This window comes from Heterodontus francisci, unplaced genomic scaffold (assembly GCF_036365525.1).
Source record: "Heterodontus francisci isolate sHetFra1 unplaced genomic scaffold, sHetFra1.hap1 HAP1_SCAFFOLD_1251, whole genome shotgun sequence".
In the NCBI taxonomy this organism is placed as follows: domain Eukaryota; kingdom Metazoa; phylum Chordata; class Chondrichthyes; order Heterodontiformes; family Heterodontidae; genus Heterodontus; species Heterodontus francisci.
In genome coordinates this window covers 77,889-90,602 of record NW_027141901.1, presented here as the reverse complement: position 1 = coordinate 90,602, position 12,714 = coordinate 77,889, and the positions used below count along the sequence as shown (strand labels likewise).

Here is a 12,714-nt window from a genome sequence, read left to right as displayed (position 1 = left end):
CTGTATGGCTTTCAGAAATTAAACATTACACATGCACTACAAGATTAAAGATTATACATAGGTTAGGTTACATAGAATTCCAGTAAAATAGCACTAAAATCCCAGAGAATATTCCTTCTTTTCTGAACGGAGGGATGTGACTAGTGGTGTTCTGCAGGGATCAGTGCTGGGACCTTTGCTGTCTGTAGTATATATAAATGATTTGGAGGAAAATGCAGCTGCTCTGATTAGTAAGTTTGTGGACGACACAAAGGTTGGTGGAGTTGCGGATAGTGATGAGGATTGTCAGAGGATACAGCAGGATATAGATCGGTTGGAGACTTGGGCGGAGAAATGGCAGATGGAGTTTAATTTGGACAAATGTGAGGTAATGCATTTTGGAAGGTCTAATACAGGTGGGAAGTATACAGTAAATGGCAGAACCCTTAGGAGTATTGACAGGCAGAGAGATCTGGGCGTACAGGTCCACAGGTCACTGAAAGTGGCAACGCAGGTGGATAAGGTAGTCAAGAAGGCATACGGCATGCTTGCCTTCATCGGTCGGGGCATAGGGTATAAAAATAGGCAAGTCATGTTGCAGCTGTACAGAACTTTAGTTAGGCCACACTTAGAATATTGCGTGCAATTCTGGTCGCCACACTACCAGAAGGACATGGAGGCTTTGGAGAGGGTACAGAAGAGGTTTACCAGGATGTTGCCTGGTCTGGAGGGCATTAGCTATGAGGAGAGGTTGGATAAACTCGGATTGTTTTCACTGGAACGACGGAGGTGGAGGGGCGACATGATAGAGGTTTACAAAGTTATAAGCGGCATGGCGAGAGTGGATAGTCAGAAGCTTTTTCCCAGGGTGGAAGAGTCAGTTACTAGGGGACAGAGGTTTAAGGTGAGAGGGGCAAAGTTTAGAGGGGATGTGCGAGGCAAGTTCTTTACACAGAGGGTGGTGAGTGCCTGGAACTTGTTGCCAGGGGAGGTGGTGGAAGCAGGTACCATAGAGACGTTTAAGAGGCATCTTGACAAATACATGAATAGGATGGGAATAGAGGGATACGGTCCCCGGAAGTGCAGACGATTTTACTTTAGGCAGGCATCAAGATCGGCACAGACTTGGCGGGCCGAATGGCCTGTTCCTGTGCTGTACTGTTCTTTGTTCTATACTTCATTTCTTTGCTACCAATGTTTATATTTAAATGCAATAAGTTTTGGTCCTGCACATTGTGCAGGTGACCTCACAATGGTCTGGCCATGACAGCATAAACCAGTAACCATGTTAACACAGTTTAAACCCAAGGATAGCTGTGATGTGGCTTCATATCATCGAGAGTCAACGTGTGGAAACATCGTAGACTTCAGTGCTGCTTTATTTAAGCGTCCATCACTTTTCTTTATCGCAATAGTTGTTGGTGTGATTTGTACTGGTACAAATCAGGTACAACTGGTCCAGTTTTGGTATTGAGAGGAAGCTGGGTGTTCTTGTTCACAAATCAGCAAGTTAACATGTAGGTACAGAAAGCAAATAGTGTGATAGCCTTTTAATCACCAACCCTTTGTAATAGAGTGAAGAAATCTAATGACAACCGTGGATAAAGTCTTAGTGAGACCACACCTGCAATACTGTTTCTAGTTTTGGTCATCTTATTGGAAGGGAGGACACACTTAACTTGGAGGGAGTGCAACAATGGTTCACTCCGCTGATTGCTGGGATGAGGGGATTCTCTTATGAGAAGAGACAGAGTAAACTAGGCCGAGATTCCCAAGAATTTTTACATTTCTTCATGGGATGTCAGTATTGATGACAAGGCCAGCACTTGTTACCCATCCTTAATTGTCCTTGAGAAGGTGATGGTGAGCTTCCTTCTTGAACTCTGATGTTATTAGGAAGGAAGTTCCAGGATTTTGACCCAGTGACCCTGATGGAAATGTGATCTAGCTTCAAATCAGGATGGTGGAAAGGAGTTACACAATCTACAAAGGCCCAGTGTCTGCTGCGATAGCTACTGTTTACTGAAATAACAATAAAAGTCCTTGAATTAGTCTCAGCATCTCTGGGATAGGCTGAGGAAAGTTGGCCAGGAAACCAACCATGCTGCAGTCCAGAGACTCCTGCTTGAACTGCTGACTTCACTGTCCAAGATCACCTGGGCCTTCTGGTTGATATTGGAAACTAGTTCCTTGCACTAAAGAGAGGAAAAGCAATATTTCGTTATTTCTGGTGAATATATTCCCTCGTCGCACACCTCTGATTTATTTTCAGTCTTCTTTTCCTTTTCAGAACACAATATTGAATGATAAAATGATGTGCTTTAACATCAAGCGTTCCAGACGACAATCAAAGTCATTTGAGGTATTCTATTGAGCTGTTGTAATGTTTTCTGATAAAGCAGCTTAAAGTGCAGAGTCCATTAAAAACAGCATTTTGTGATCAAATCTGGGAAACTGCTGCCCAAATCGCAACAAGGTAATACACCTCCCTGCATGCACACCAGATTCCCTCTTGACTGCAGGCTTCGTTTTTTCTATAGTTGACCTTTAGTTGCTATTCAGCATCTTCTCTACAGAAGGGTGGTGTTTCCTGGAGGTTTATCAGTAAGCTGGTTTTAGTAGAAAGTGTCTCTCACCTGTTCCCTGGAAATGTCAGCAATTCAGTCTTTTAGCAGTTCAGTTAACCATTATTATATCTGTTCTGCGTCTTTAGGATCCTATTTCTGTTTTAAAATACCCTCCCTATTTATGGATTCTCCTCTTTTGGTCTTTACACACTCCCCTCTTCAGTGCCTTTATTGCCTCTTCATGACCAATATTCTGCACTCACTTGGTAAGAGCTGCATTCGAATGACCTGATTGATGTGACTCCTAATTTCCTTCCTTCTAGCTCTCTCTGTTTCTAGTTCTTGCTGTCTCTTTCTGTCTCTCGCACTCGTGCCTGCATTTGCACTGGCTGGCTTTCTCATTCAGGCAAGCTCACCAATACTTTTTTACACTCATGCTCTTTCTTGACTTGTTCAAGCCTCGCAGCACCACAGGATGTGTTTTAACTTCATCCTGTGTAGGTGGATGCTGCAAAGTTACAATGAGTAACTGGGTGAGGCAGGCAAGTAAATATCTGCATAGATACAGGAGTGTTCAAATACTGAGTGTTTAACTGAAAAGCAAAGGGATTATTTAATAACTGAGAGTTAAAACACTAACAGAAGTGTTCAAATGTAATGGCCGTGATGAATTTGTGTATGTCATGTGCTGACAATCTAACTGGGTAATTTACAAACGTGCTAAATGATGAACTGTCAATGTTGACTTATTAACCAGTGGATGTGAGATGGTGACATCATTCTTCAGAGTAGATTTTGTCTGAGCGAGGGAGGAAAACCAATGGAAAGATTTCACAGTTTAACTATCATGGAATCATGCATTACTTCCCCTCCTCAAGACCCAGCTGTTGTATCCACAATGCCTCCATTTTTATTTCGGTGGGGGTGTGGTAAGTGTCTGGGAGTTTCACGGCACAATAGATGTAACTGGGAAGAGGGAACTTTCTGAGATATAATCATTGACGCACTTTCTCAAAAACAAATTTCTGCAGTCACCTGAATTATCGTTTCAGTCACCCAATCGCCCTGTGGACACCGTCTCCTCGCGAGTATCATCCTCGCTTAGTAGTGTGTCGTCAACATCATCACCATCCAGTCCCAAGGTTCCCAAGCGTTCCATCCTGGCAGCCGTCTGTAATTGGATCCAGAAGGGTTCTGGTCGATCAACTTCAGGCAATTGTGTTCCCGAGTGTTCTCCCTCAGTGACTGCCTGCTTTTCTAAAGGGGCATTTCCTGGGTGCAGGCACTATAACATCGAGAACATCCAAGAGGATGACCATCTGTACAACAGCACTTTGGTAAGTACATCGATTGTTTCTGTTAGTCATGTTCATGCTGCTTAATGACTGTTGCTTCTCTCAATATATTCATAGACATTACAAAAAAAAGTTCCTCTTGTATTTAAGAAATAAATGACCTCAGACCATTTGTTACCATCTAGTCATATTGAAGATGGTGGTGTGTCTGCTATTAGTGCTAATTCACAATGTCTAATTTCCACATTGTTGATATCTTTTCTGTCTCTTGAGTATTTTGGCCATCATTTCAACTTTCCTTTGGAATGCTGTCGCACTGTTTGAGTTTTGCTGACATTCCTCATTAAATGTACAGGCTACACCAAGGTGTGACACACTCATCCCCTTATTCAGGGAATGAGCTGAAATCTATTCATTTCTGATTTCTCCCCATCCTTGTACCTGATTGTAACAATGTACCAAGCAGGTACAGATTGAAGGCTGGGTTCTTCAATGAGTGTGGAGTTAACCACAGGCACCTCTGTCACCTCCTGTTAGTTAATTGAGTAATAATAGCAGAGTCCTTGAACAGTTTTTCTTCCTTGGCCTTGGCTCACGTGAAGTTTCAAAGGCGGGAAGAGAGCAAATGAAAAATAGGAGCGGAGAAAGGTACAGTCCAAAATCGAATTGTCACCATGTTACTGATTCAAAAATGACGACTCAAACCTAAACATTATTGGTCACAGGGGTAACACGCTGGCCATATAACTTAATGACCCACTCATATATTTTATGTTGGGAAAGATTATTTCAAGCCTCTTTGATTGTGGTTTCTAAATAGCTCAGTGTGATTTCTGGAAACTTTCTTCTGATATTTAAGCATTATAATTTAACACAACCTCTGGATGAGTTCTGGCAAAGAAAATATTTGTGAGCTAAATGTTTAGCTTTACCAGGGCAAGCGATCATTCAGACAGCAGACCTCTGTACGTCAGAGTTTAATAATTACCAAGTGAGTATTGGCTGAGAGTGGTGTCAATGAGTTGGAGTGGGCCATGTCTGGGCAGGTCTTAGAGCCAACATTTCATAGCAAACAGAATCTATTTAAACACAACATTTACCAACTACCACAAACTGAACTCATGACCAAAACTATAGCAAAGTCTCCTGATAGAAGTAGGATTATTTCTGCAACAACATGTAATGAGTGGAGGATAGGTATAAAATTATAGAATGATACAGTATAGAAAGAGGCCATTTGGCCTACTGTGTCTGTGCAGCCTCTTTGAATGTGCTGTCCGGTGCGTCCCCCTCCCTTGCCCTTTCCCCATTGCTCTGTAAATTTTCCTCCTTCAAGTAATTCACCAGTTCCTTTTTGAAGGTTGTTATTGAATCTGCATTCTCCGCCCATTCAGACAGTGCATTCCAAATCATAACTTGCTGCATTTAATAAAAACCTCTTCCTTTTACCACTGATTCTTCCACCATGACATTATTATTTTTTAATTATATATTTACTGGCCCTTCTGACACTGGAATCAGAGTAAATAAGGAGGAGTTATCAAATTCTTCATGATTTTGAACACCTCCATCAAATCTCCCCCTGACCTTCGATGCTGTAACAACCACCAGCCCATAACTGAAGTCCTTCATTTTTGGTGTCATTCTAGTAAATCTAGTGGTGCGATGAATAAAGATGGAAGCTACTTCTGTTTCAAAGATAACGTCACTATGTTGTGCTGTTTATTACACCTCTGTCTTCTGCCAGATGCCCCAAGTTCACATAGTTTCAAGGCCTCCTTTGTTAATCCCTTGTGTCGATTTGGAAATATGGCATCAGTCCATTGCAAGATATGAAATGGGAATTTTTAATGCAGCAGAGTGGGTGTATAAAGGCAATGAATGGTCAGAATTTTCATCTTATTACTGAGCGAATCAGCCTTTACAGCCTGTATCAAATCTTCACATCACCTTCTCTGCTGTAAGGAGAACAACCATAGCTTTGAGTTAGAATTTCAGGTGCGAAAGGAGGAATGAGCGAGAGAGACAGAGAGACAGAGAGACAGAGAGAGAGCGTGCTTTCCAGAGGGAAAAGTTTGAGAAGGAATTACAAGCACAAAAAGACAGTGAAATCAGACAGATTGAATTGGTGAGGGAAAAATTGTCTTTACGTAGTGGAGAAGCCGCTGGTAATTCAAATGATCCTAGTCCAGAGACAAGCTCTGATTTCTTACACTATTCCCGGTTAGTATCCAAATTTGAAGATGATGATATTGAAGCCTTTTCTCATATACTTTGAGAATAAGTTGCTGAGACAGAACACTTGGGAACCTTACCTTTTGGAAAGGTCTTGCACTTTTTGCTCTCTCTCTCTCTATATATAAAATATATTCATGAAAAGTAATTAATTTTCTATTTCTTCATGTTACTGATCAAGCTAGGACACCTGTTATTTTGCAGAGATCCTCACCCAAGCAGACCCTGGAACCAGAACCTTCTGAGATTTCTCAGTTCACACAGACCAATTCACAAGATCGAGGTGAGGGGTGAAAATTGTCTCAGTTTGATAAATCGATCCCAAAAGATACATAAACCTCTGCCAGCAGATTTATATTTTCTTCTCATTTCGCAAAAGGCTGGGAAAATCCAGATTCCTATAATTGAACTTACCCAACTGCACTCAGCAGGATCCAACTTGGGAGTCATTTAGCTTCACATAACTCAGTAAACAGCTATTTGTCTGCACCTAATGAAAGCATAAAGCCTCCTCCAGTTTAGTGACTCATGTCAGCTAATCCCTCGCAAAGCTATATTGTGTCATGGGGACAAATCTGGAGTTGATTGTGGATTTAACTAAAAATAATTCAGAATTTATCAGCATTATTCTGGTTTCTTCACTGTAATTCAAATTGATTATTCAACAATACATGAAACATGTTATTTTACTGAAATCAAGAAGCATCTTTATTCAGTTGGCTGCAGAGCACCTTGACGATGAAGCAGAAAAATCCAATGGGGTCCTCAGCACCGAATGTGCTAATCAGTAACACCCTCCCCACCACCTTTTCTGGTGAAAAGTGGAGACCAGAAAAAAGTTGAAGACAGTATCAGCCTTCATGGCTGTGATTCTCTCATGATTAAAAATCCTGTCAACTCTCACTGTCCAGATAGCACCAAGCAGAAGGCCTCATTCGGGTGAGGGATTCCCAGTGCCTGTGGAATGCTATTGCAGTCAGAGTTTGAAAACATTCTCTGGATACAAGCGTCACTGGTAAAGCTGTCATTTATTGTTCATCCCTCATTGCCCTGAGAAGATGGTGGGACAGGCCCTATCATTGAGCCGCTGCTGGGTTTTTTTGATGATGGTGTTTCCCCATTTTTATTAGGTAGGGAATTCCAAGATTCAGACCCAACAATGAAGGAAGAATGAGGTTTGTCAATGTTTTTCAGTATTAACTCAATAGCTGTTTAACTGTTGGACCAGAGTAAAAACCCAATTGGTTCATTAATGTTCTTTAAGAAAGGAAACCGGATATCCTTACCTGGCCTGGCCCGTGCATGGTCGACCCTTAACTGCCCTCTGAAGAGGCTTAGCAAGCCACTCAATTCTATCAAACTGTGACAAAAAAGGCAGCCGTTATTGATCTTCTTGGGGGGTAACTAAGGACAGGGAATAAATTCTGGTTGTGTCAGTAATACTGATATCCTGAGCGTGGATTAAAAAATGTTTTTCTTTTCAGTTATTTGGCCTATGCAATAATGGTGTAAACCTACAAACTTTTCTCTTGTGGGTTTGTGATACATTCTGAATCCTTGTCACAAATTCTAATCCTATTACTCTCAGCCATTCATAATTCTCCATCTAGATTATAGTTTTATGCTTAATCCAATCAACACTATAAAAATGAATGTGTAAATACCAATGTACATTTCTCCTGCTATTCAGAGTTGGTGATATCAGAGCAGGCCATTGTGTTCCATGCTTGGTACCCTACGAACCCTGCCCTTCTCCTAAGAATTCCTGACACAGACAAAATGGCTTGGCTGCAAACGCAATCGTGCTCAACACTACCCAGAGCACCAAAGAGGGACCTTGACGCGCACACGAAGCAGGATTACACTGTGAGGAGACGAACTTTTTATGCAGGTATGACTCAGTAGTGGAATAGCCCTTGAGAACTTCAGCAGACCTTTCCTGCCTTCTCTTATTTTTCCAGTTCCTCAATCCCTTCTGCAGGCACAGAATCAGACTTATCTTCAACAAAGGACAAGAACAAAGAACAAAGAAAATTACAGCACAGGAACAGGCCCTTCGGCCCTCCAAGCCTGCGCCGATCCAGATCCTCTATCTAAACCTGTCGCCTATTTTCTAAGGGTCTGTATCTCTTTGCTTCCTGCCCATTCATGTATCTGTCTAGGTACATCTTAAAAGACGCTATCGTGCCCGCGTCTACCACCTCCGCTGGCAATGCATTCCAGGCACCCACCACCCTCTGCGTAAAGAACTTTCCATGCATATCCCCCCTAAACTTTTCCCCTTTCACTTTGAACTCGTGACCCCTAGTAATTGAATCCCCCACTCTGGGAAAAAGCTTCTTGCTATCCACCCTGTCTATACCTCTCATGATTTTGTACACCTCAATCAGGTCCCCCCTCAACCTCCGTCTTTCTAATGAAAATAATCCTAATCTACTCAACCTCTCTTCATAGCTAGCGCCCTCCATACCAGGCAACATCCTGGTGAACCTCCTCTGCACCCTCTCCAAAGCATCCACATCCTTTTGGTAATGTGGCGACCAGAACTGCACGCAGTATTCCAAATGTGGCCGAACCAAAGTCCTATACAACTGTAACATGACCTGCCAACTCTTGCACTCAATACCCCGTCCAATGAAGGAAAGCATGCCGTATGTCTTCTTGACCACTCTATTGACCTGCGTTGCCACCTTCAGGGAACAATGGACCTGAACACCCAAATCTCTCTGTACATCAATTTTCCCCAGGACTTTACCATTTACTATATAGTTCACTCTTGAATTGGATCCTCCAAAATGCATCACCTCGCATTTGCCCGGATTGAACTCCATCTGCCATTTCTCTGCCCAACACTCCAGTCTATCTATATTCTGCTGTATTCTCTGACAGTCCCCTTCACTATCTGCTACTCCACCAATCTTAGTGTCGTCTGCAAACTTGCTAATCAGATCACCTATACTTTCCTCCAAATCATTAATGTATATCACAAACAACAGTGGTCCCAGCACGGATCCCTGTGGAACACCACTGGTCACATGTCTCCATTTTGAGAAACTCCCTTCCACTGCTACTCTCTGTCTCCTGTTGCCCAGCCAGTTCTTTATCCATCTAGCTAGTACACCCTGGACCCCATGCGACTTCACTTTCTCCATCAGCCTACCATGGGGAACCTTATCAAATGCCTTACTGAAGTCCATGTATATGACATCTACAGCCCTTCACTCATCAATCAACTTTGTCACTTCCTCAAAGAATTCTATTAAGTTGGTAAGACATGACCTTCCCTGCACAAAACCATGTTGCCTATCACTGATAAGCCCATTTTCTTCCAAATGGGAATAGATCCTATCCCTCAGTATCTTCTCCAGCAGCTTCCCTACCACTGACGTCAGGCTCACCGGTCTATAATTACCTGGATTATCCCTGCTACCCTTCTTAAACAAGGGGACAACATTAGCAATTCTCCAGTCCTCCGGGACCTCACCCGTGTTTAAGGATGCTGCAAAGATATCTGTTAAGGCCCCAGCTATTTCCTCTCTCGCTTCCCTCAGTAACCTGGGATAGATCCCATCCGGACCTGGGGACTTGTCCACCTTAATGCCTTTTAGAATAACCAACACTTCCTCCCTCCTTATGCCGACTTGACCTAGAGTAATCAAACATCTATCCCTAACCTCAACATCCGTCATGTCCCTCTCCTCAGTGAATACCGATGCAAAGTACTCGTTTAGAATCTCACCCATTTTCTCTGACTCCAAGCATAACATTCCTCCTTTGTCCTTTAGTGGGCCAATCCTTTCTCTAGTTACCCTCTTGCTCCTTATATATGAATAAAAGGCTTTGGGATTTTCCTTAAGCCTGTTTGCTAAAGATATTTCATGAACCCTTTTAGCGCTCTTAATTCCTCGTTTCAGATTGGTCCTACATTCCCGATATTCTTCCAAAGCTTTGTCTTTCTTCAGCCGCGTAGACCTTATGTATGCTTCCTTTTTCCTCTTAGCTAGTTTCACAATTTCACCTGTCATCCATGGTTCCCTAATCTTGCCATTTCTATCCCTCATTTTCACAGGAACATGTCTCTCCTGCACGCTAATCAACCTATCTTTAAAAGCCTCCCACATATCAAATGTGGATTTATCTTCAAACAGCTGCTCCCAATCTACATTCCCCAGCTCCTGCCGAATTTTGGTATAGTTGGCCTTCCCCCAATTTAGCACTCTTCCTTTCGGACCACTCTCGTCTTTGTCCATGAGTATTCTAAAACTTACAGAATTGTGATCACTATTCCCAAAGTAGTCCCCTACTGAAACTTCAACAACCTGGCCGGGCTCATTCCCCAACACCAGGTCCAGTATGGCCCCTTCCCGAGTTGGACTATTTACATACTGCTCCAGAAAACCCTCCTGGATGCTCCTTACAAATTCTGCTCCATCTAGACCTCTAACACTAAGTGAATCCCAGTCAATGTTGGGAAAATTAAAATCTCCTATCACCACCACCCTGTTGCTCCTACATCTTTCCATAATCTGTTTACACATTTGTCCCTCTATCTCACACTCGCTGTTGGGAGGCCTGTAGTACAGCCCCAACATTGTTACCGCACCCTTCCTATTTCTGAGTTCTGCCCATATTGCCTCACTGCTCGAGTCCTCCATAGTGCCCTCCTTCAGCACAGCTGTGATATCCTCTTTGACCAGTAATGCAACTCTGCCACCCCTTTTACCTCCCTCTCTGTCCCGCCTGAAGCATCAATATCCTGGGATATTTAGTTGCCAATCGTGCCCTTCCTTCAACCAAGTCTCAGTAATAGCAATAACATCATACTCCCAGGTACTAATCCAAGCCCTAAGTTCATCTGCCTTACCTACTACACTTCCCACATTAAAACAAATGCACCTCAGACCACCAGTCCCTTTGCGTTCATCATCTGCTCCCTGCCTGCTCTTCCCCTTAGTCACGCTGACTTTATTATCTAGTTCCTTACAGGCTTTAGTTACTACCTCCTTACTGTCCACTGACCTCCTCATTTGGTTTCCATCCCCCTGCCACATTAGTTTAAACCCTCCCCAACAGCGTTAGCAAAAGCACCCCCAAGGACATTGGTTCCAGTCCGGCCCAGGTGTAGACCGTCCAATTTGTTATAGTCCCACCTCCCCCAGAACCGGTCCCAATGTCCCAAAAATCTGAACCCCTCCCTCCTGCACCATCTCTCAAGCCACGCTTTCATCCTGACTATTCTTTCATTCCTTCTCTGACTATCACGTGGCACTGGTAGCAATCCTGAGATTACTACCTCAGAGGTCCTACTTTTTAACTTGGCTCCTAACTCCCTAAATTCTGCTTGTAGGACCTCATCCCGTTTTTTACCTATATCATTGGTGCCTATGTGCACAATGACAACTGGCTGTTCACCCTCCCCCTTCAGAATGTTCTGCAGCCGATCTGAGACATCCCTGACCCGTGCACCTGGGAGGCAACATACCATTCGGGAGCCTCGTTTTCGACCACAGAACCGCCTATCTACAACTGCAAGAAATTAGGAAAAAGTTTGATTGCCATTTATGTTGCACTTATTTTGAATTCATGTTCAGCTTTATATTTTACTGTTATTTTGTATACATTGTTATGACGAAGTGAGAAAGGTGTCTCGGGGCCTTTTACAACCTTCACCTGGACGACTGCAGCAGGATTTCATTTGAAACACACTGTGTTTTGAGCTCCCTCTTGGTGAATCCTTGTTCACCACTTTCCAATTATAGAAATGAGCACAAACAGGCATTCTTAGGTTTAAAGAAGAGAAGTGAAATTTATTAAAACTTAAATTTGAACTCTAATCCGGTTAACGCCTACGGATAAACACTGCGCCCCACGCCAGCCTGCATACACGATATGCACATGCAAATAGAGACAGAAAAGAGCAGAAGAAAGATCAAGTGAAGAGGTTTGAGGCAATCTCTGAACAGTTTCTTGTTACTGTGCTTCGAGCTCACTGTCGAGTCCTTTTGTAGGTAGTTCTTGCTGGAGGTAATTTTTGCTTTTCACTGGGGCCCAGTATTCTTCTTAAACCTTGTCTCTCTCTCTCTCTCTCTCTTAGGGTTCCTGTGTCTTCAATGGATTCCAAAGCTGGGGAGAATGAGATGAGAGGAGACAAGATAGAGATGTTCCCAATCCAGGAGCCAGCAGCTTTCTGTCTTCAAATTCTCGGTGACGAGTTCAATACCTGCAATAGCTAGTTCATCACATGACTAAACTGGTCTGATCACGTCTTCTGTGTACTGATCAGCAGTCTTGCTTTTTCCACCAAAACCCGAATGTTCCCTTTTTTTCTGACTGATCTTGTCAGATGATGGAAAACGCTTTGATTGGTCCCTGGAGAGAAAGCTTTGTTTGAATCTGTGGTATCTTCCCGCCTCTCATCCAGCTGGTTTCAGTGGGGGAGGGGCGGACGGACATTGGGAACTGTTGGTGTTGCGTCATCTAGTTGAGTTCTATACAAGGTGTGAACTGTTTCCGATGGGTTCTGTTGTCCGATTGACTTGATTATATATAAAACCGGTGGATTTCATTGTCTCCTTCACCAGCTTGGAGCCAGTGATGATGTAGGTGACTGGCTGAGAGCAGAAGGCAATGTCTCTGTG

At 43.1% G+C, this 12,714-nt stretch overlaps 1 protein-coding gene across 1 annotated transcript; it reads left to right on the top strand.

The window, feature by feature from the left end:
* The first annotated feature begins 296 nt into the window (after positions 1-296).
* LOC137365624 (uncharacterized) lies at positions 297-12,512 on the top strand. Its single transcript, XM_068028001.1, has 6 exons — positions 297-367; positions 2,270-2,341; positions 3,599-3,883; positions 6,281-6,359; positions 7,767-7,967; positions 12,171-12,512. The coding sequence occupies exons 1-6, from the start codon at positions 341-343 to the stop codon at positions 12,215-12,217; spliced, it is 711 nt and encodes a 236-aa protein (XP_067884102.1). The 5' UTR covers positions 297-340; the 3' UTR covers positions 12,218-12,512.
* Positions 12,513-12,714: the final 202 nt, after the last annotated feature.

Excerpts from the sequence above, each read along its gene's own strand:
- LOC137365624 (XM_068028001.1), top strand. The coding sequence starts at position 341 with ATGGAGTTTAATTTGGACAAATGTGAG. Across the intron at positions 3,884-6,280 it reads ATCTGTACAACAGCACTTTG|AGATCCTCACCCAAGCAGAC; the intron begins GTAAGTACATCG and ends GTTATTTTGCAG. Across the intron at positions 7,968-12,170 it reads GAGACGAACTTTTTATGCAG|GGTTCCTGTGTCTTCAATGG; the intron begins GTATGACTCAGT and ends TCTCTCTCTTAG.